Genomic DNA, 23,831 nt, shown 5'->3' with positions numbered 1-23,831 from the left:
CCTGACAAAATCACCGGATTGACTGAGTTCGGGAAAATTAATTAAATCTTACATTCATTAAATATTAATAAAGTAAAAAGAATAATTGATTGAGAGGAGGAATTGGTGTCTCATGGACTAAAGTCACAATAGCTAAAGTGGCAGAGCACCAGGATATAAAGCCGGGGGGTCGGGGTCATGGGTTCAAGTTCTGTTCATGGCACTAACTTTTCATCTCAACCTACTTTACATAAAAATAGAAAAAATAATCAAAATGTTGTTGTTGAAAAAGTTAATTGTTAGTCGGGTGTTGTCTTTGACATTCATGCTATTCATGCTCTGTATTTTAATATTTTTACTGCATATAATATTGCTTATTTGAGATTTTATTAGTGCATATTTTTATTGAATATAAATCGAGGTTCTATTTATGACTAATTAAGGTCATTGACTTAACTGCTAAGATAATTACTGTGATAATGGTTAATTTTTAAAAAATCTTCCTAATGTGTTTCGGTACCCAATCAAAATGAATTTTTTTAATTATTTATTTATTTTTTAATAAAAATACAAATACAAACTTAAACTTTATACTGTACAAACTCATGTAAAACAAATATGACTGAACTACAGGTTCACCCTACAGCCCTCAAAAGGAAGTCACCACAATTGAAAAAAAAAAATATTTCAAATATGTAACATCATTGATTGCTGTTTGTTTGGCATTTTGCTCAATTCACGTTATTATGTTTTTAATTATTTTAACGGGGATTATAAATAATGAAATAATTTTCCCCATACATGTCTTCTGGCCATTCTAAACTTTCATGAAATTAATCCAGTTTAGTGGTCATAATTGACCATATTAATTGGACTATTTAATGAAATTGTTATTGTATATTTTTTTTAAACTAAAAAATGAACTAAACTATAGTTGGTGATATTTTTATTCACTAATAAAACTAAAATTGTAAAAAAAAGTCTGATCTTATCATTCACGTTCTTGACCTACAACTGCTTTGAGATTTTCTTTTTCTTTCAAGGCAAAATATTTTTACACCTGCATCTACGTGACAGTTTTAACTTTAATTAATAATTTTGTCTTACACTTAAAAGTTTAACAATCTTAAGTGTATGGTACAAAATTCAAAATGTAATGAGTCCTGCCTTAATTTAATAGATACAAGGAGTGGGAAGTGTGAAGATTGGTTATACAGAGATTTTCAAAAGTAATGACTCTATGACAATAGTAAAGAGTCACAAGCTAATTAAAGTACCTAGTTATAATTTTATGTAAAAAAATAAGGAGGCCAATTTGAAAGAAACAAAATCACTCAGTTCCTTCATTATGCTGTTGAAGAACATACACCCTTCATCAGGATTCTGAATTTTTTTTAAATCATTTACAAGGTTAACAAAAATGAACATTACTACAATCCATTATATTTAGTGGTCTGGTTGACCAAATTACTTGTTTCAATTAATTAATCTTTTTATGTAAGGTTTTGGTTGAAAAATGGCAAAAAGGAGGGAAAATTTGAAAGGTTGTAGATTGAGATGGGGAGTCAGTGTCTGAGTGGATCGAAGTCACGATAACTCAAGTGGTTAGAGCAGCGGTGTATTGAGCTGAAGGTCGTGGGCTTGAATTCCGCTCGTGACACTAACTTTTTCATTTCAACCCAAACCTTAAATGAAAAGATTAATCTACTAAAATATTGAAACTTATGGTTTTAAGTGTAATGAAATTAAGAATTGAGTTTACAGTGAACAAGATCAGCAACCTGTCCATTCTATGTTGTATTCACAGTATTACATTTCACTATTTTAAGCAGTATTCAGTATTAGTAGTAATTCTAAACAAATAATTATAAATGTATAAAGTAAACACAAATTACACTGTACTAGCCATTAATTTAAACACAAACAAATGTAAATTCAATATCTATACTACAAAATGTTAACATTTGTATTAGCCACCTGGCTCATCACCCACCCAGTTCATTCATAGATACATGATTCAACTACAAGTTTTCGGTATCATAGACTCTTTGGAAGCCTTTTATTCTTTACAATAATTTTCATATAAATTTACAATGCAATGTTGGGATTTGAACCCAGGACAACAAATATGACAAACAGATGCACTTACAACTCGGTCACCACCACCATCTACATAATATACTAAGAAGAAGAAGAAAAGAAATTGGACATTTGTTTTGTTGTTTATTTCAAACTATATGTATGCAGTTTTATTGTTATATTAAGTTTAATATACTTATTTTATTGAAAACCAAATTAAATGAGATCATAAATTCATGAGTTGTAATAAAAATTATTTAATTATGATGGTTTGAAAGAAAATTCACCAAAATATTGGAAAATCACTTAGTGATAGAATAAATTGTTAGTTAAATTTGGATCTAAATAGACACTAAAAGAGACTTCTGAATTTCTGATCTCATTTAATTTCGTGTACATTAAAATAATTACATTGTAATTAATACAACGATAAAAATATAGTTTGAAATAAACAACAAAATATGAGTGCCCTTTATGTGGATGCTTTATGGGATAATTTTTGTCTTTGAATTTATATGAAAATGTATTGTAAGGGGGATTATTAAATGGCGATTTGATGAATTTTATTAATTCAATTGTAACATTGCATTACTGATCCTACAGATTATGTTTAAATATGTTTAAATTCATTTAATTAGAAGAGCTTAATGATTGATAGAAAAATAAGTAGAAAATTGATAGGAATTATCCTACTTTATTGAATTATCTAAGACTTTCTTAGATAAGCTATTAATGTGGAAAACGGTAATTTTTTATGACAATAAAAATATTTTTAAAAAATTATAAAAAATGAACACTTCATTTTAACACATACATACTCATTCTTCCCACCTTCTTTCCTCAAGTGTGCCCTTCTCGATTGACAACACAGACACTTGACTGAACTTGTTCTTTTGCATATCTACAATAGGTCATAAATCTCATGACATAAAAATGGCAAAAAGAAGGGAAAATTCGAAAGGTGGGTTAGGATGGTAAGTTGGTGTCTGGGAGGATTGAAGTCACGATTGCTGAAGTGGTAGGGCAGCAGCGTATCTAGCCGAAGATCGTGGGTTCGAATCCTGCTCATGACACTGCCTTTTTTATCACAACCAATACCTTATATAAAGATTAATTAATTAAAATAAGTTATTTGGTCAATTGGACCACAAACTCTAATGGCTATTTTAATATTTGGATTAGATTATGGGCTTGAAAAAAAGTGGCTTTCTTTGAAATTATTAATTCAGTTATTTGATTATATAATAATTATTATATCTTATAAGGATGGATTAATATTATATTATTTTTCATATTTCACACATTTTATGTGTCAATCTAACAAATTTCATTTAAAAATAACACAAAACACATTATATAATTTGAAAAATTAATGGATAAGCAATTATTATAAAACTAATAAACATAGCACTTTATTATATGTGCATTCTAAAGAAATAAATATAAATAATAACTAAAATAGAAAAATAGACAACAAAAAGAAGGACAAGGCAGGTAAGGCCAAGATGTTCAATACTCCAGGCCAAATTACATTTATTGATGACACTAAAAATGCAATAAAAAATATGATTAAAAGGAAAGCATGATTGTCAGGACTTGTAGAGAAGCTCTGAATAATAGAAGAAGGATTATCTTCACTTGGCTAAAAATAGAACATATGAGATTGTCGCAGACACTTACTTTTGGCTCAAAGCCTGCAAATGTGACCACTATGGGACAAAGAAAGATTGCATGGCCAATTAAAGGATGTCATTCCTGGGCTCAATATAGAGACCTAGCAGGAATGCCACAAGATATGGGGATTATGTTGAGCTTGGCAATAAATATTTGGGTCCCCTGTTCTAATTTTGGGGGATACTGGTGTGAATTTTTAGTACTGCTAATGCTAGTAAATGTGTAACATAATTACAAGTTTACAGACCTTTGAAAAATCTCACAATTTAGAACACTTAAAGAGTTTGTTCATTTAATTAATTTCAATTAAAAATTAAATATAAGTTGGAGAAAAAAAATCAACAAGTTTCTGCTCTGTTCCAATAACATTCACCTAGAAAGCCTTTTCAAAAGGGAAAAAAAGGAAGACAAATGATAAGTGCTCTTCTTCAAGATACCGTTGGCTTTTTATAGAAGTTTTTTGACACTTTGACATTAAATTAAAATTTGACTCTCAAAAAGACATAAAATTTGTAGTTTTGTTGGACAAATAATGCTTTACCTTAAAAACATGCTAATTATTAAGACACGATAACTCAAATGGTTAGAGCAGTGGCATATTGAACCGAAGGTCGTTGGTTCGAATTCCGCTCGTGACACGAACATTTACTTTTCAACTAAAACCTTACTTAAAAATGCTAATTAATTGAAAAAACTAATTATTAAGGTTGAAAGAAGCCAGATATTTCATGGTAGTTTAATTTATTTGAAGATAGGGGGCTATAAAGACTATCTTCAGAATTCCAAGGGGTTTTTTATCTCAACCAATACCTTACATAAAGATTAATTAATATTAAAATAGCATAGAATATGTCCTAATTTTGTTTTAATAAAATACTGAATTAAAATTTTAAATAAAACTTTTTTTTTGAACATATTGTACAAAAAAATTATTCTTTGTATAAATATTAAAATAGCATAGAACTTGCTATTGTTTCGTTTTAATCAAACAACTGAATTAATAGCAATATTTTTTTAAAGAAAATTATATTATCCCTGGATTACTGCTAAGGCCCATATCTTAATGGAAATATTAAAATAACATAGAACATGTTATAATTTTGTTTTAATCAAATAACTGAATTAAAAATTACAAAGAAATCAACGTTTTTTAAAAAGAAAATTGTATTATCCCTGGATTACTACTATGCTCATATCTTAATGCAAATATTAAAATAGCATAGAACATGTTATCATTTCCTTTTAATCAAATAACTGAATTAAAAATTACAAAGAATTGAATTGATACAAAGAATTTTTTTTTTTTTTTTTTTTTTTTATTAAGAAAATTATATTACCTCTGGATTACTACTTAAGCACATATCTTAATACAAATATTAAAATAGCATAGAATATATTAAAATTATAAAGAAAGCTTTTTATTTATTTATTTTTTATTTGATTTTTTTTTATAAAGAAAATTATATTACCCTTGGATTACTTCTTAAGCACATATCACATATTTTAATACAAATATTACAATAGCAAAAAAAAAATGAATATGAAAATGAAATATTAAAATAGCATTATATTTTCGTTTTAGAACATGATAGATTAGTCAAGAGAATTATAATGCATTTTCCTTAGTAATGATGAGGATGAAATGTGTGTAGATCAAACAAACGGTTAAATCTGTCAATAAAACTTCGATAAGCAATTTGTTGTGAAATAACTCAACTTTTACCAACTTTAACGGGTAAATTACATTTGTTTTAAATAAAGCTTTTGAAGAATCTAGATTATTCGGTTTAAATAGGTGATTGTTCTTGCAGAATTAATGAATGTATCCGTGCGTGACTCTCACTCTCTCTTCCATTCTCCCCACTACGAATAGTGAAAGGTACCGAAAGTCTCTGAAAATTACACTCACCGTGTTCTAATAGTGTGTATAATTCTTAAAAATGTGGTAGTGTAATGTCATTTCTTAAGAGGAAGCGTGCCTCTATACGTTCGTGTATTTCGTTGTTTTAAAAGTCGGTAGGTCTTCAAAATGGTCCAGTGGCAACTTTTACCGCTCAGGTAGCAAAAAAAGCACACAATTCATAAACGAATGAACGAAAATAATAATAACATCTTTTATTGCAAAAAAAAGAAAAGTTATAAACATTACATAATATATAATTTAAAGTAAATTTACGGCATAGGGGTCCGACTGCTGGAAAACGATTTAAGCAATATATTGCCCGAATTATTTCGTTTTACTTAATCATGTAATATATTCTGCGTATTTTGTATATGATTCCATAGATCCGACAGAAGAAATCGTATTATTATTTGTTTTTGTATTTTATTTTATCTGTAACCGAACTAGAATAGGCTGACAATAATCAAAAGCAATTATATTTGAAGTGACTAACATATTTGTTAGGTTTATAGTACGAAAACACTTTTATTATGAGTACTTTTGCTTCATCACTAGTTTTATATAAAGCAAAAAAAAATCCAATTAAGATCACTCTTAATTTTTTAAAATTGTATAATTACAAATTAGTAAATGTAAATTCTAGGAAATAGAAAAATGTAGAGAAACAACAAATTTTTAAAATTATAATAACAATGCACATTATTTGTTATAATCCAATAATGTACAATTAAATACATACCATTACGGCATGGAAAATTCCGTCTGCCATTGGTGAATGAAAACATAAATGGGCAACAAAAGTGCAGAATAATACAAAATGTGGATTGGAAAAAAAACTACCTAAGAACTTAAATTAAGGAAAGAGAAAAAAAACTGAAAATGTGAATAAATAAAATAAGAACAATTATAAAGAAAACAAGTTGAAATTAAATTGTAAAAGCACTAAATATTCATTTCATTGATGTAAAAATATCTTGTATTGGCATGAGTGTCTACAAAATCCGACAAGTGAAGTTTGTCCTTTGTTTAACTTGTTAATTAATTGGTCTCGGGAAAGGGAACTGCTGCCTAGGTAGAGTATACGTATTTCATTTAAGATTGTACATTGTGCAATGAAATGGAACACATCCTCTCTGACCTTAGAGTTACATAAATACCAGGGGGTGTAATTTAGCCAAAGCAGTTCACATTTCATTTTAAATACCCACTGTAGGTCACTTAGGTGTGCGTACTGACTGGACTCAGTCAAGTTGTTGCCATTACCATTAGCAGTCCATTAGGCAAAGAGTTAGACTGAACAAGTAATTATAACTAACTTCAGACTTCATTGCTAAAAATGTTATAAAACTGAGCTTCACGGAATCTCCTTCACATAATCAATCAAATCTGAATAGATTATTTTCCAGCCAATATTTGTATATTCTTAATATCATACAGTGAGAAACAGAATTAACAAGAGCCCTGTATAACAAAAAACGCTAGTGGATACCAGAGCAAGCCTCACAGATTTCTCTCAATGTGAGTACTCATTGTTGTAAGGAGAAAGTAAAAAATAATATTCCATTTGGGTATACTATTTATGTTCACATTATGAGGGATGGAATATTTGAAAAATAGTGTGCCAGCAGGAGAACCAGAAAGTGTTGTGTTTGTAATAATTAATAATTATACTTTATAATAATTAATAAAGGCAACCAAACACCAGAACCCAGAAAACCTACACCTAAAGAATGAGATTTTCCCCTGATCTTGCTGAATTTCAGGTTAAGTAATGGAGAATCAGGAATTGATCAAACAAGTCACTGCAGTTGCAGAAACAATGAACTTGGCAAAAAAGGAAGACATTGAAGAACTAAAGAGTCACATTAAAGACTTAAAAGAAGAAAACAAAACATTAAAAGCAGATGTGGAAAAGCCTAAGGAAAGAGAACCAACAAAATAGCAGGAGGCTAGATCTTCTAGCAGTCACATTAGAAGAAACAATATAATAATTAAAGGTCCAAATGGAATAAATACTTCTCAAGATGGGGAAGACTTCTGTGAAGAAGCATTAAGCATTAACGTCCAAGGAAAAATTATTATTATTATTATTATTATTAAAGATTAAAGATAGAGATTAAAAAAATATTGTCATTAAAGCAACTTAGTTTGACTTTTGTTAAAAATCACAATAAAATAAACAATTAAAATAAAAAGGTCTAGAGGACAACCAAAAAGTGGATGTGGTGGCTAAGGCTGGATGTCTCAACCTCTGGATTTAAGCAATGTGATTTAACTGCCTGATGCTAAATATGCAATAAAATGATTTAAAGAAAGTAGCATCGGCGAGCCTAATCGACATAGAAGCTCTCACGTTTCAAGAGCATTGTCGATAAGTGGCCCCCTGTGGACCTGATTTGTACAAGAAGGATTTTCCTTACCCGATTAAGAATAGGCCATGCGAGGTAGACAGATACTTTTGGGCCAAAACCTGCAATATGTCCAGCATGTTGTTCAATGTGTCCTATGTAATTAAAGTGTGGAATTCCATGGCTCTACATAGGGAGCGCCTAGGAATGCCACCAAATTGAGAATTGTGCTTGAGCAAAGCAGCATATGTCTTGGTCCACTGTTCCAATTCTTGGAGAAAATAGTCGTTTTATTGTATATAGGGACAGGGTTAGGGATAAAAGGGGCAGCCTAAGGCCTTCTTCACCTCAACCTGAGTAGATCTAATGTGCTCCCCTGTGTTTTATAATTCACTGGCCAGCTTCAGGTTGTTAATCAACCTCCATAGCCTTGCCAGCGGCTACTTAGTAAGATCTTGCTTGTGGTTTTGTCCTGTCCTGCAAGAACCTGACCTACATAGTTTATTGTACATAGTAATGATAGTTTTATGTCCCTAGTGCATGTTGTGAATGGATGTATTTATTGAAAATATAATGTGAGAGGGCCGAAGGCGAAGGTATTCAGTACCCCATTGACCCTCATTAGGTTAGTTATATAATAGGTTTAATATTGACTACTCAACCATCTTAACTAAGCGAATGATATGTAAATAAGTATCTTAGAGTAATATCTCTCTGTGGCAAAGGTTTTACTGGTATGTATGATTGTCAAATTATTGAAGCCAAAACTATGTAGGACATTGTCAGTGTTGATGGTGTTTGCACCATTTTATTAATCATGTTGTTGGCAGTGTTAAAGGACCAGATAATGCAAGCAAGTTCAAATATGAAGTTTAGTTTGGTTTGGTTTTCAGTTATTCGATATTCTCAGAAGATATCAGAAAGGAAATGTGTCTGACCAAAGCATTCAAAAGATAATAATTGGGCTGAGATTATCGTGGTATAATTTAACCACTAGTGAGTAGTTATGCATTGGAAAATTATGTTCTGGATTTATTCTCTTGCATTTTCTTGTTTATAGATGTTTGAGTAAGGTACTAGTATACAATGCCAATAATTCCTTAAGACGTTTCTCATTACCTAATGATTATTCTCCTTTATTCCTATATTTATACAGTTTATCTCCAGGAATTGACCTTGATTGATAAATTATTTTATAGCCCATGTTTTTCATTGTTTACAGGGCCTTCAATAAAACGTAAATATGATGTACCTTAGAATATATCAGAGGAAATTTTAAAATAATGATAAAATTATTAATATTATACATACATTTTTGTATTATAATATAAAAAAAGTAAAGCAATTCTTGACAGGCAAGATGATTTAACATCCAACACCAATTGGCTGTTGCAGGAAGAGGAGTGAAACCAATGTACAATAATTTTTTTATGCTATTATCAATTAAAAAGCCATAGACTAGAATTCAAACCTAGAACTGCTAGCGTGGCAAATACCCCTTGTATACCCTAACCACATGGCCACCAGTCTCCTGATTTTTTTTTTAAATTTCATTATTATTATTATTTTGCGATCAACCACTAGGGTCGTAAATTTTTTTTTCCTATCAATACTTATAGTTGTCATGCTGAACAGTTCAATAATATACTAGAGCCCTTGAAATTTATTGCATATAAATTGATGGAAAAGCATTTTGATAATTGAAGTACCACTTCTTTTGATAAAGTACTGTTTTGTATAAGTACTTAATATATATATTAAGTACTTATACAAAACAGTACCATATATATATATATTCCACAGCATTTGATTAAATTTTGAGAATTCTTCCCTGAACACTGAAGATGACGAAATATAGAAATGGTAGACCGAACTAGCAAGTTTAAGCAGACCAAAATATTTGTTACTAACGACTAAATTGTAGGTTTTACTAAATATAATTGTGAGATTTCCTTATTTGGATCTGCAGAGTGATGAACAGTTTGATCATTTCCGATCATTTAGTCTGCCTATCCTCACTGTGTTTACCCAAGTGTTCCTTGGTAAAGAATTTTTTTTTGTTTATTAGGTTCTGTTAAAAAAAAAAGATTGGTTGGATCACGCTAATTGTTTGATTTGCACATACACATTCGTAAATGCTTATTTTGTTGTGTTGATTTTTTAAGGTTCTGAGGATGGGCCAACCAACATGAAATGTACAAAATAAATAAAAAGGTTTTTTGTCAAGGAAACTTTAAAAACTTAAAATTTAAAAGTCACTTTTCCACCAACCATCTGAATTTGAAAAAGTGAAACATTCAACAATAAAATAACAATTGTTTAATATCGTGTTGGTGGTGACATTTTTATGCTTTGTAAGATTCAATTCTTATAATATCTATCTATCCTTTGTACAGCAGTACAACAGCTTGGTATTTACAAAGTAATTATTTGTGTTTGAAATTCACAGATCTAATTAATATTTATTCGACTGCCGTTATCAGTCCAGTTTTTCATGTTTACAAATTATTTGTTTTATTAACAAAAATAATGTTCTTTGCTACCGGTTTTCCTTAATAGTTTTATCTCTTGCACGTAGGAGTTGGTTATTGAGTTAATAACAAGTAATTTCAACACAATTGCACTATATTGTGTTTTATGAACTTTTTCCCTATGTTAACTTACATAATAAAAGTTTTTGTACACATCTATTCTCTATTGCAGATTAAACTCTAACAGTGAAAGCATCATTGAATAGCACTTCTCAAAACATTGTTTAATGATAAGAAATAATCTCCGACTGTTCAATACAATTTTTAGGGAATAACAGTTTTATTGACAATATTAAGAAATTTGATATCAGCTTCTGAGACAATTTTAATCTTTTATCTGACTAAGGCCATTATCTATGTTTTATCCCTACCGAACGGTTGTGTAATATAATTCATATTTTCTTTCTCATTGATCTTTTTAACTTTAAGTAGACAATCCACAATGGAAGAAAATAAACCATTACTGGATGACTTAAGTATTTATTCTAGTTCTTACTTTGACAGGTAAACTAACACGTTACCACTATTATTTTCCTCCCACATTTACCATTAGTTAAAAAATTAAAATTAAACACAATTAATTATTTTTTGCTTCTGTGTTTTAGTGATGAGCAGGATGAGGAAGAAATGGAAATTGTTATTCTGGTTGAGGGAATGACTTGCCACTCTTGTGTCAAAAGTATAGAAGGAACAATTGGAAAAAAGAATGGTGTAATATCTATTAAGGTACTATTTCATTCTAATGCAAATAATAATAATAATTATAATTCACTAAATAATATAATAACCATAATTTTTAACAAAACTTATTTTGTAATTGAACCATGAACTTATTCTGTGATCACACTAGGGGTAAAATATTTTTGATTCTGAAATTATATCTGGACACGAGGTAGGCAACAGAAAGACAAATAAATGTACAAATAATATTCAGGCAACAAATTGGAGAATAATGTCTCCCATTGGAGTTGGAGGACTAGAAATGGTGGCTTTGCAGTATTACTATATTTTAGTGTGAACGTATTGTATACAGACCAATTTTTTTTTCAAAATGGCTGGAGGTTTTCCAGACCTTATGGAACATTTGATAGTTTCGAAGATTATCATACGGAAATTTGTTTAAAAGGCATGTGAAAAAAGTCAATGACCACAATCCAATGAAATATGGCAACCGATACCTTCCTTCATTCTCAATTTTAACAATTCAAACTGTTAAATTACTACAAATTAATGGGACCATATAAAAAAATATATATCATTAATAACAATAGCTGCATAACCACCTTACTTCACTAGCCATCTGTAAATGTAATAAATTGTGATGTGTTCATGCATCAAAGTGTCTAGACCATCGCAATAAAAAGTCTCTGAACAAAACAAGAAATTCTTTAGTTTAATTAATAATATAGATAATTATTATATATAAACTCCTGCTCAAAATTAACGCACCACCTTAATTTTTAAACAGAAATTCTTTTTAGAGAAATCCAGCTAAATCTCTTCATGTTTATTCTCTTTTTTATGCTTCACAATCCCACAAAAGTAAACAAGAATTGTTTACAATCGTGTTAATCCGCTTTGAAATGGATTTGGTAAGATACACAAGAGTTTCCTCCTGGTTTATTCCTCAGTTTCACTGCATCTGCTTAACAGACACCATTTCTTTTGGAAGTTTAAACNTGAAAATTTTTGACCTTTTCAGTCTTTTTTATGGAATATTTTTTAATAAAGTTTACCGTCCTTTTCTGCTTTTCATTTTCATTTGTAATGTTTTATTATTAATAACCTACAATACTAAAAATAAAAATAACGTTCAAAAAACACCTGAGAAAAACATATGGTGAAATATTGAAGTGGTGCGTTAATTTTGAGCAGGAGTGTATATCTACAATAGTAGTTTATCTCTTAGTGTCATTATTGCAAGAACATACCTAAGAATATTTAATTTATACATACCTACACAAAAATTCCTGAATCATTACTTTATTATTCATCATCAGATTCAACACCACAAATGATGTCACACTGTATCATTTCTATCAGTGGAGTTTACTTTAAAATCCTTACTCATCGCTAATGTACACTTAAATTAGTTAGATATAACTTTCCGTAGAGTTCTGTATTTATTTTGTCATACAATTTTATTTATTAACCCCTAGCTACTCGTTAATGAGTTAGGGATGGTTAGGGTTAATGAGTGAAAGTGAAATATGCATAACAACAATTTTTATTGCCTTCCTTTAAAAAAAATTTTTTTTCTAGGTTTCCCTTGAAAATAAAAGGGCTTATATTAAGTACAACCCACTTTTCACATCACCAGAAGAATTGAGAGAAGCAATTGATGACATGGGTTTCGATGCTTTTCTCCCGCAAAAAAAGCAGCATGTTGTGTTCAAAATTGACAATTCTAGTTCTGACTTGGAAAACTCTATTAAAGATGAATTTTCCCTCCAAAATGGCATCAACTCTGTTGAGGTAAAATATAATCTATTACCTTCAAAGAAATTTGTTTAAAGACAAAATTTTATTTCTGTTTAGGTTTTTTCTGACCCAATGTTTGCCCAAATTTCATACGATAGTTCAATAATAACAGTAGATCAATTACAAAGCAAGTTACAGAGTTTGGGTGTTCCAGTAAACATTGATAATAACGCTTATTCATGTGATATATCTACTACTAAAATGAAATGTAATTCATGTGTTAATAAAATAACTGGTAGGTGCATTGGGAAAAATAATAATTATTATTATTATTATTAATATATAGCCATTATTGTTATTATTATTTTTTATTGTTTTTTAAGGTGTGTTATTAGGTAAAGAAGGTATCAAATCAATTGTTACAAGTCTTGAAAGACAAATAGTTTCTATTATATATCATCCATCAAAAGTTGAACCTGAAGATATAGCTAAAGAAATTGCCAGCCTGGGTTTCACAACTCAAGTTTACCAGGTTAATGGAGAAAAAATTGATTCACAAATGTCTAAAGGTATACCACATACAGGATATTGAATTACATAAATATGACCATCAAATTTTCTCCAGTTTAGTTTCAATGTGTGGTGTTTAGTGACCGTTAATTAATAATTGTTTGGAGATCGTGAGATGCGGTCTGGTGTGTTTAGTTTTAATGTTTTATTTAACTATACCTTTTTGGTTTAATGTTTTATTAATAGGTGTAGTTTAATTGAACTAGAACACTTTTTTTTGCAAATAAAAAGCCTTATATTATTTATAAAATTTATAACTATAATGCTATTTGCCTATAAGAAAACTATTTTAGTTAAAGAAATCGCTGGTAATAATGATGAGAAATTACAAATCGATGACTTAGCAGACATTAAAAGGTGTAAGTTACACATTAAAGGAATGACATGTGCCAGTTGTGTTGCAGCAATTGAAAAACATTGTCAAAAGGTTAACGGTTAGTTATTATTAAATTTATTATTAATATTACAAATAAATTGTAAAGATAATTATTTTAAAAAATATAAGTTTACAGGGATTCAAAGCATCCTAATCGCTCTCCTTCCTGCCAATGCTGAAGTCAAGTATAATCCCTCAGTAATTGACCCACAAAAGATTGCTGATTCCATAACTGAGTTAGGCTTCCCATCTGAAGTTTTAGAAAATGGTAACTTGCCAAATGAAAAAGTTATTGAAATAGTGGTGAGTATTTTGTTTTTTCAAATTTATTTGTTTACCCTTTGTTACATTGGACATTCTGAAAAAATTCAGTAGAAAATTTAGTTTCTTTTGTTTCTCTTCCGTTTTATAAATAATTACAATGGCATATCTGCTAAGGAAAATGTTTTAATTCATCATAGGCAAACAAGAATGCCCTAGTGATTAACTGGAATAGAAGTTAGTTAGAATCACTCACGATTTAAAAATAAATAAATTAAAAAAACTATTAATTACAAATAAGGCATGCTGTTCATTTGTAATTACATTTGTATTTAAAAACATTGTTGTAGATTAATGGGATGTCATGCGCATCGTGTGTAAATAAAATTGAAACTGGTGTGAAGAAACTGAAAGGAGTGTATTCAGCCTGTGTAGCACTTACAACAAAATTAGGCAAATTTACTTATAATCCAAATGAAACTGGTCCAAGAAGTATTTTAGAAGCAATTGAAGGCATGGGATTTAATGGAAATATTATTTCAAATAAAGACAAAGATTCACGAAGATACTTTGATCATAGGTAATTGTTTCAGCCCTGACTTATTACAATGTAGAAAAAAAAAGGAAAATTTCAATAATAATGCAATTTTTTAACAGAAATTTACTGCATTTTATCTAAGAAATAGAATAAATATGTCATTTTCTCGAGCTTTTTAAAACCATAAATAAAGCTTGTATGTTTAATATTAATAATTTTTTATTGATTTATTAAAATATTTGAGTTTAGAGTCTTTATCTTTATATTTTTTTAATGTTGCATCAAATACTTGAATAAAAAACAAAATGAGATATTTTTTACTAATCTTTTTCAGTTTCTTGGGTTTCTTTTCAGAAACTAGACAACCATAAAACAATTTTTTTTTATACTGATTTCGGGAGCATCAACCTCCCCTCATCAGGCTATATAATAAAAAATATATATATTCATATTGTTTTTTATTATGTAGACTGATGAGGGGAGGCTGAGGCTCCCAAAATTGATATCATTAAAAAGAAAACAAATTTTATTCCTGAAAAGAAACCCAAGAAATATAAAACGAGATCTGATTATACAAAATATGCAGATAGTAGAAGATAGAAATATGTAATTAGATCGCAACCAATATATCAAATTTTTATGGCAAATTTCAGTATATTCTTTTTTAGGGGAACTTGTGTAAACAATTTGTTCATATATTCTGTAAAGTTATCATAAATACATAATTAAAATTGCATTATTATTCAGTGGACACAATTTAATGTAATTCAACATGACATGTTCCTTTTATTCAAATAAGTCATATCAGTCAGTATGTGTAGTCATAATTACCTGATTTATTAATTTTTCTTTTTTTAACACCTGATTTGCAGCGATGAAATAAAACGTTGGCGAAAGTCGTTCCTAATATCCCTTATCTTTGGTGGGCCTTGCATGATAGTTATGCTGTATTTCATGATTGAAATGACATTCAAACATAAAGGTCATGACCAAATGATCTATATAATGCCAGGATTATCTCTTGAAAATCTATTGCTTTTTAGTCTTTCAACCCCTGTGCAGGTATATTTGAGAGGAAAAAAATATATATATCCCTGAACAATATTAATATATGTTTATCTTCATTTATAGTTTATCGGTGGAATGAACATGCACAAGGCTGCAATAAGGGCTATAAAGCATGGTACAACAAACATGGATGTTCTTGTTTCTCTAGCTACAACTATTGCGTACGTTTATTCTGTCATCGTCCTTGCCTTCGCCATAATTTTTCAACATAAACTCAGTCCACAAACTTTCTTTGATACTCCCCCCATGCTGTTCGTTTTCATCACAGCCGGACGTTGGCTGGAAAGTATTGCCAAAGGAAAAACATCAGAAGCATTATCTAAACTTCTGTCACTAAAACCAACTGAAGCAGTGTTAGTAACTGTCGGTTCTAACATGGAAGTCCTCAGTGAAAAAATAATTTCTGCTGATTTAGTTCAATCAGGAGATATTTTAAAAGTGAGTGAATTTTTACTATGTACTATTTATTTAGCTCATAATAATACAACTCATTATTAATTAATCTTATTTCAACAATTTTACAAGTCTTTGTGTGAATTTTGGTTTATCCCGTTATATTTCTTAAATTAGTTAGGACATTCATTTTACAGGTTTTGCCTGGTACAAAAGTGCCAGCAGATGGGAAAGTAATATTCGGACAATCTGCATGTGATGAATCGCTGATAACAGGCGAATCCATGCCAGTAGTTAAACAAAAAGGTAAGTTAAATTCAAATTATTTTTGTGTCAGGGATCAAAACAAGCAACGCTATATAGAAATTTGTTTCTTTATTGACTTACAATATTAATATTAGTTATTTTATCAATCATTACAATTGTTCTAGTGAAAGTTAGTAATGACGAAATAAATTTTAAATATACATAGTTAACTTCACTTTTGTTGATTACCCTGCATTTTTTTTTTTTTTTTTTTTAGAAAAATATTGTCTATTAACTTTAATAATTAGTATAAATGAATCTTAACTCTAAATTGTGCTTAAGACTTACTTGATGTTTGTCTCTATTTTTTTATTTTACATGTACGTTTACATCTATGTTTTTGTTTTACAGGAAATTTAGTAATTGGTGGAGCAGTGAATCAAAACGGGCTTCTTCTCATTTCTGCGACTCATACAGGCGAGGCTTCAACTCTTGCACAGATTGTAAAACTGGTAGAAGAAGCACAAACAAGCAAAGCTCCAATTCAGCAGTTAGCTGATAAAATAGCTGGTTTCTTTGTGCCTTTTGTCTTATTGTCTTCTTCTTTAACAGCAGTTATTTGGATCATCCTTGGCTACATCAACATTAATTACCTTCATTTTAGGGTATTACTTAATAATATTAATAAATAATCAGTTAATTACTAGAGATTTAGAGACACGAACACAGAACAAACTTTGTATACTTATTCAATTCACTAGTTTTCGTGGTCCGCTTGACCAATTAATATCTTTCAATCCCGCCCGTGACATTGACTTTTTTATCGCAACTAAAAACCTTAATTAATTGAAAGATATTAATTGGTCAAGCGGACCACGAAAACTAGTGAATTGAATAAGTTAAAATGAAGTATATCTTCACTAAAGCTCTCCGTGGCCATTTCAATTGTCGCCGAGAATCAAATAGATTACACGACATTTGAAAAATGGCAAAAAGGAGGGAAAATTCAAACAGTGGGGTTGAGATGGGAGGTTAGTGTCCGAGTGGATCGAAGTCACGATAGCTCAGGTGGTAGAGTAGCGGCATATCTAACTGAAGGTCGTGGGTTCGAATCCCGCTTGTGACATTGACTCTTTTATCGCAACTAAAAACCTTAATTAATTGAAAGATTTGTATACTTATTTGATTTAAGCATTATCGGTTACAAATTACATCAGGTTTCTTGATCTGTGTTTTTATTGAAATAAATAAAATAAGTTTTATTCTTCAGGATATTTTCTTAGTTGTTCTTAAATTTAGAAACTGTTTACTCTCGACAGTTTAAAACTAAATGATTAATTTTTATGCAAAGTTTTTATATGTGATAACCCCTCATATTTTTAAGTCCTATTATATTCATTTATTGTGAATAATATTGTTGTTTACTGTTGTTAAATCAAGCCCGAAGAATTGGAGGGATTTTCAGAGAGTGAACTAATCTTCCAATTTGCATTTCGCTGCGCTTTAAATGTTCTTGCAATTGCTTGTCCTTGTGCTCTTGGACTTGCTACACCAACAGCTGTGATGGTTGGAACAGGTGTGGGTGCTCTTAATGGTATCCTTATCAAAGGAGCAGTTGCTCTCGAAAATGCACATAAGGTATTTGAAATTTTTCAGACTTGGAAATGTTTTTTTTAATAATTTTATTAAGACCACCTGCATACTTCTGACTTTTATCTAATATCTGTTGGATCCAAAAATTTGATGTTCGCTTAATTATACAGTGAGAATTCTTCATATTCCTAACCATAATGTTCTTCCTATCCTTGCTGTTTTGGTCTTTCAGTGAATCTCAGTATTTCATAATATTCAGTGGTGGGTCATGGTAATGTCAAACACACCTAGGATAGCAAGGGTAGGCAAAGTGGAATAATTGGAAATGACCGAACTACATTAATAAATTTAAACACTAGTACCACATATCCTATTTAATTTTAAGCCCAGGATCTAGCGAAGGAATAGTAGGAGTCGTATAACTGCAAGATAGTCAGAAGTGTGCAGCATGCCTTAAACTCAGAATGCCTTACCCAACATACAATAATTAAAACTTACTTTAATAATTTGTGTTATTCAAGGTTAAATGTGTTGTTTTTGACAAAACTGGAACAATAACCCGAGGGATTCCGTCTGTTTCAAAAATTTGCTTGTTCATATCAGATGTAGAATTTTCTATAGAAAAACTTCTCTGTTTGGTTGGAATTGCCGAATCCAACAGCAAGCATCCAATAGCTGGAGGTAAGCCATTTTAAAATTTAAAAAAATATATATGTTAACATAACTCTGACATTTATTTACAGCCATCGTTGAATTTGTTAAAAGCACGATTGAATCAGACATAAATGGAAAATCGAATAGTTTCAAGACTGTATCAGGTTGTGGTTTAAAATGTGTTGTCTCTCATTTTGAGAGTATGATGGAAACCGCACGGTCTTCAGAAAATATAAAAAATTACAGAAATTTGTAAGGGCCTTTCGCATATTTATTAGAAGTAAACATATATTAATTTTTAAGTAACTTTTTATAGACCAGTCAATGAAAATTTGATGCTGAATGGTGCTCATGTAGATCCAGTATATATGAGTGGTAACACATCGGTATGTAATATACCTGAAGGAAGATTGCTCAATATTCAGCAGCCGGGGGAGTTCCAAGATTCTTACGAGGCATGCATTTTTGTATGATTGTGTTACCCTATTGTATTCAGTCCCTTCAAACAGTTTGAAGAATAAAGGATGTTGGTTATTTACCTTTCTTTTATATAATATTATGATCAATAATATTTTTATGGTTTCACTCAATTTAAACCAAATTTTTAAACCAATTTTTACTTATCATAAGACTTAAACATTCAATTTCTTATTAGTTAACCAGTTTTCCTCTTTTTCCTCAATACTATACATATTTATATATTTCAAAATATATATTAATATTCATAGAAATAAATATCTAAACAGGTATTGATTGGAAACCGAGATTGGATGAAACAAAATAATGTTATAATTTCATCAGTTTCTGACTATTTAATGTCTGTTGAAGAAGATTTAGGACGTACTGCAGTTCTTTGTGCTGTCAATGGTACTGATCATTAATTATTTTATCAAATTCATATAAACTATAAATTATATGTACCAATGCATTGTTCTTTCTTTTACATTCAGGCGTCATCACCTCTATGTGGAGTGTTACTGACACTGTGAAACCAGAAGCACATTTAGCTGTTTACACATTAAAGAAGAAAGGGATCAATGTTATTTTATTGACTGGTGACAATAAAAAGACTGCTGTTGCAATCGCAAGACAGGTTGATATTCGTCTTATAAACAACAAATTAATAATTTTTCGTTTTTACCTCATTTTTAATTATGTCTAGGTCGGGATTCACAGGGTATTTGCTGAAGTTCTTCCGTCTCATAAAGTTGCCAAAATTCAACAGTTGCAAAATCAAGGATATAGAGTCGCTATGGTTGGCGATGGAGTAAATGATTCTCCGGCTTTGGCCCAGTCTGATGTCGGAATTGCTTTCGCCTCAGGAACTGAAATAGCCGCTGAAGCTGCTAATGTTGTGTTAATGAGGGTATGTCTATAATAGATTATAATTGTTTAGATTAAGTATTTTTCCTGTGTAATATTACTGCGAGAATTATTCCTTCTGAGAGGGGATGAACTTGTTTACAATCATAATGGTCTGGCTATCGTTCCTTTGGTGTGCCAAATTCATTTCAGCTTTACACTATTTTCTGTGGTGAGTAAATTTTAAAGTTGAAATCATTTGAAGGATAAGCAGACTGGGATGATTATAAATGACCAAAGATAGCTCATCACCCCCCAGAGCTAAAAAATACAGTGAAACCCCTCTTAACGGGCACCTTTCTTAATAGACAATTTTTGCATTCCCAGCAAAAAAGATAGCATTTGTACATATTTTAAATCTCACTATAACGGAATTCGTACATAATATCAGTTATGGACAGTGCCCATTAGAGTAATTCACTCCTCTAGTATGGGCCTAAACAGCGAAAAATATTTTTTTAAATTAATTACGATCATTTTAAATTATTTGAAGTCAAAAATGTTTCAGTAAGGAAGGCTAAATATGGGCTATAATATTTTTCTGAGTAATATCAAAGACCGAGTTGTTTAAAATTGTTATTAAAAACTGTTAGGAAATTCTACATACTTTACTTTTGCACATTTATAAGTGGTACTTTTTTCTTTGTTCATTTGAATATGTCCTGGTAATCCCTTTTTGGGAATTACATAGCTACATTTTCGATAGCTTCTTTTTTGCGCTGGAATATTCAGTTTCAGACATTGACATTTTTTTTTATTTTCTTCCTATTTTTCCAGAAACAACTTTGTGTTTGTATGTCCTGTTTCTTCTTGAAAGCTTCTCTTTCATGGCAGAGCCCAAAATTCTTGTCTCTCTGCTCTAACATGGTTGTCTCTGATTGGTGAAAATTAGATTACCTCCTTTTTTGGTTCATTATTAGCCACATGGTGCATTTTGGCTCTCAAGTCTCAACTGTACTTTGTGCTACTCCACTTTTTGCAACTTGTGTAAAACAAAAAGAGCTATTTGTTGTATTTTTGTTTGTTGTATTTTTAAACATAAATTAGATGAAAAATTAATTGCCAAGGTGAACAAATTAAGATTGAATCATGAGGATGAACTATCTTTATTTATTAATTTAAAAAACAAACTAAAATTTATTTATTTTTAATTGTAAAATTATTTTTATTTATTTATAAGATATAATGTTATGTAAAATAATATTGTGAAACATGCACAGTATGATATTTAACTTGATTTTTAAAAAAAATTAAATTAAGCCCTTCTTGAATGGGCAACCTTCAATAACAGACAAAATCACCTATTTCTTGCAGGTTCATTATACAGGGGTTTCACTGTACAGATTGTACTTTTTTTATAAACATTGCAAAAAGAAGTTTTCAAAAATCAATTTTAGAACAAACTTTAATTTTGAGTTGTCATTTTATTGCAATATATGTACTTGATATTGGTGTATTTTTTATGTGTTTATTTATTGTAGAATGATTTACTAGATGTCATTGCTTGCCTTGATCTTTCAAAAAAAACTGTCTACAGGATAAGAGCTAATTTTATTTTTGCAAGCGTATATAATATTGTCGGCATACCTCTTGCTGCAGGGGCGTTAAGCAGCTTTGGATTTACATTAGTCGTAAGAATAACAAAATACTTTTTAGAAGCATCAAAATGATTTCTGTTTAATAAAATTATTTATATTTTTTAGCCTTGGATGTCTTCCGCTGCTATGGCTTGTAGCTCAGTGTCAGTGCTGTGTTCTTCCCTTCTACTTAAACTGTAAGAATGTTATATTTGAAAAAAAAAACTCCGTTATTAAATATTTAAATATAATTATTTAAAAAACTTACATTAGGTAAAAAGAAATATATCATGATTAGCATTAAAATATTTATTTAAAAATATGCAAGCAGAAAAGTATAGTTAATAACAGACTTTTCTGCTTTTATTATAAGAGACATTTTATAAACATTACCAATCATTTTATAAACAAATATTTAGAGTTTTAACCCATAAGAATAAATAATTTCTTGGTCCCTTTTGATTTATTATGACTTAGAAAAAAAGTAATATCATATAGGGGGCCGGTGATGATCTCAGCTGTTTGTCAGTCTCTAAACTTAATTGCAGAATTTGAATTTCTTCCATAATTCTGTTGTTGGTCTTAAAACATTTTCTCTCGCCACAGTCTTTCAGCAAATGTGTTGGGATTTCCTCTGCCTCTTTTAAAACTATACCTGCTTATACTGATCTTTCCCAGTCCATTGCAACACTGCCTTGCAAAAAAAGAGTTAATATTCTAAGCCTAATCCTAATACTTTCTGCAATGTTTTCTTACCTTACAATATTTTTTGATTGATTGTATTTAGTGAGATATCTTACCTTATCCTTATTCAGAATAGGTATTTTATAGTTGATTTCCTATTTTTCAAAGGGATTCCTATCAGCAAATACCAGCTCCTATTTTTGCACTAACATCTAACCCAATATAATTTGACTATGTTTTATATTTCCAACTTATTTAATTTTGTCTTATTTAAACCATCACCAACCTGATGACTTGATTTAATTTAGTCTTATTGCCATTGAATCAGATAGTGTTGAAGTCATTGGTGCCGAGCAGTTGCTCTGATTTCTCTCTCTAACTTGTATTTTTCATGTCAGAGTTCATAGTACCTCTTCTCTTGCATATTTATTTTTACTCCCTTATTGTGTTGATGTTATATTGCTTATAGTTTTCCTTGTTAATCTACCTGGCATTTAATCCAATAATAAAATTTTGCGCGTGTGCCATTTTAATATATTTAGAATTTATAGTGTCTTGTCTTCAAAGATTATAGAATTATAAATTAAAAAAAAAAAAAAAATTACAATGAAATGTTACAGGAAAAAACAAGAACTTACTTATTGTACTTCTTTTTTTGTTTTTACTTTAAGATACAAAAAGCCAACTGCTGAATCCTTGATGACGGCAGAATATAGGCAAGCAATGGCTGCTCAAGAAGAATTGGATTCAATTTCAGTTCATAGGGGAATAGATGGAATTGAAAAACCATCATTTATGAATGCCAGCATGTCCAGCATCAGCAGGTATGATATTTATATGTTAATAATGAATTAAACAGCAAGCAATGTAGTTGCATGTATTCAATAATCCAAGTAGAATGTAGATGTCAGAGGGTGCTTTGTGTATCAATAAGTCCTATAATCTATGAACTTGTTATTGCTTAGGTAGCAATGGTTGTGTAGTAGGTCCTAAAATATTTTCGCTTGCATAAAATGTGAACAATTCTCGTATTAAGTCGCATTCCGTACCTGCTCTCTGTCCAGAGCCGACTATTATACCCTTCCATTAAATGGAAACATTTCTAGCTATATTTTTTTATATGCTGGATTTTGGTACCATATTGGCTTTCGTTCAGCAGTAAGTGTCAACTGTTTATGGACGATTAGGATAATCAGTATTGTCCTAGAGAAATTACAGTCACTTTGCCAGAAGATATTTCCGGGAGTCTAGTTATATTGACAAATAGTAATCACACCTGTGAGACGAAGTCCAGGTTTGGCCAAAGTGGCAGCACAGGCTGGACAATGGGCTCATTCTGACCTCAATAGTCAGGTAAAAGTACAGAAAAATAAAGTCCAACAGCAACGAATTAAATAATTTCAAGGGGACTCCACAAAGGGTTTCAACCCAATGTGACTGTGACTTTCGGTGAGCAATAGTTTTTCTTCCTTTTATTGCATAAATGGCAGTTCATAATTCATCTTTAATTTATGCAATAATTGTGGACTCAGTACTCTTGGGTAGTTTTGATTTGGAACTCTTATCTTCTAAAG

General features: G+C 30.2%; 1 protein-coding gene across 7 annotated transcripts in view; it reads left to right on the top strand.

Annotated features, from left to right (window-relative positions):
• Positions 1-23,831, top strand: part of LOC106672628 (copper-transporting ATPase 1) — a 40,577-nt gene that overhangs the window by 4,600 nt on the left and 12,146 nt on the right. For 4 of the 7 annotated variants that reach the window (XM_024227208.1, XM_024227210.1, XM_024227211.1 and 1 more), the window contains exons 1-22: positions 10,888-11,018; positions 11,120-11,240; positions 12,777-12,989; positions 13,053-13,230; positions 13,319-13,504; positions 13,799-13,939; positions 14,018-14,184; positions 14,493-14,722; positions 15,553-15,742; positions 15,812-16,186; positions 16,339-16,447; positions 16,799-17,052; positions 17,828-18,025; positions 18,502-18,661; positions 18,724-18,886; positions 18,951-19,089; positions 19,381-19,501; positions 19,585-19,727; positions 19,797-20,000; positions 21,478-21,627; positions 21,700-21,770; positions 22,929-23,081. In XM_024227208.1, the coding sequence (XP_024082976.1) occupies positions 10,957-11,018; positions 11,120-11,240; positions 12,777-12,989; positions 13,053-13,230; positions 13,319-13,504; positions 13,799-13,939; positions 14,018-14,184; positions 14,493-14,722; positions 15,553-15,742; positions 15,812-16,186; positions 16,339-16,447; positions 16,799-17,052; positions 17,828-18,025; positions 18,502-18,661; positions 18,724-18,886; positions 18,951-19,089; positions 19,381-19,501; positions 19,585-19,727; positions 19,797-20,000; positions 21,478-21,627; positions 21,700-21,770; positions 22,929-23,081 (3,728 nt within the window). In that variant the 5' untranslated portion in view covers positions 10,888-10,956. Of the gene's footprint in view, positions 1-5,685; positions 5,791-10,887; positions 11,019-11,119; positions 11,241-12,776; positions 12,990-13,052; positions 13,231-13,318; positions 13,505-13,798; positions 13,940-14,017; positions 14,185-14,492; positions 14,723-15,552; positions 15,743-15,811; positions 16,187-16,338; positions 16,448-16,798; positions 17,053-17,827; positions 18,026-18,501; positions 18,662-18,723; positions 18,887-18,950; positions 19,090-19,380; positions 19,502-19,584; positions 19,728-19,796; positions 20,001-21,477; positions 21,628-21,699; positions 21,771-22,928; positions 23,082-23,831 lie in introns of those variants that run through there. The other 3 variants (XM_024227212.1, XM_024227213.1, XM_024227209.1) reach the window with 3 other exon arrangements.

Source organism: Cimex lectularius, unplaced genomic scaffold, assembly GCF_000648675.2.
Source record: "Cimex lectularius strain Harlan isolate CLEC.00 unplaced genomic scaffold, Clec_2.1 scaffold152, whole genome shotgun sequence".
In the NCBI taxonomy this organism is placed as follows: Eukaryota; Metazoa; Arthropoda; class Insecta; order Hemiptera; family Cimicidae; genus Cimex; species Cimex lectularius.
This window is presented reverse-complemented; position numbering and strand designations above follow the sequence as displayed.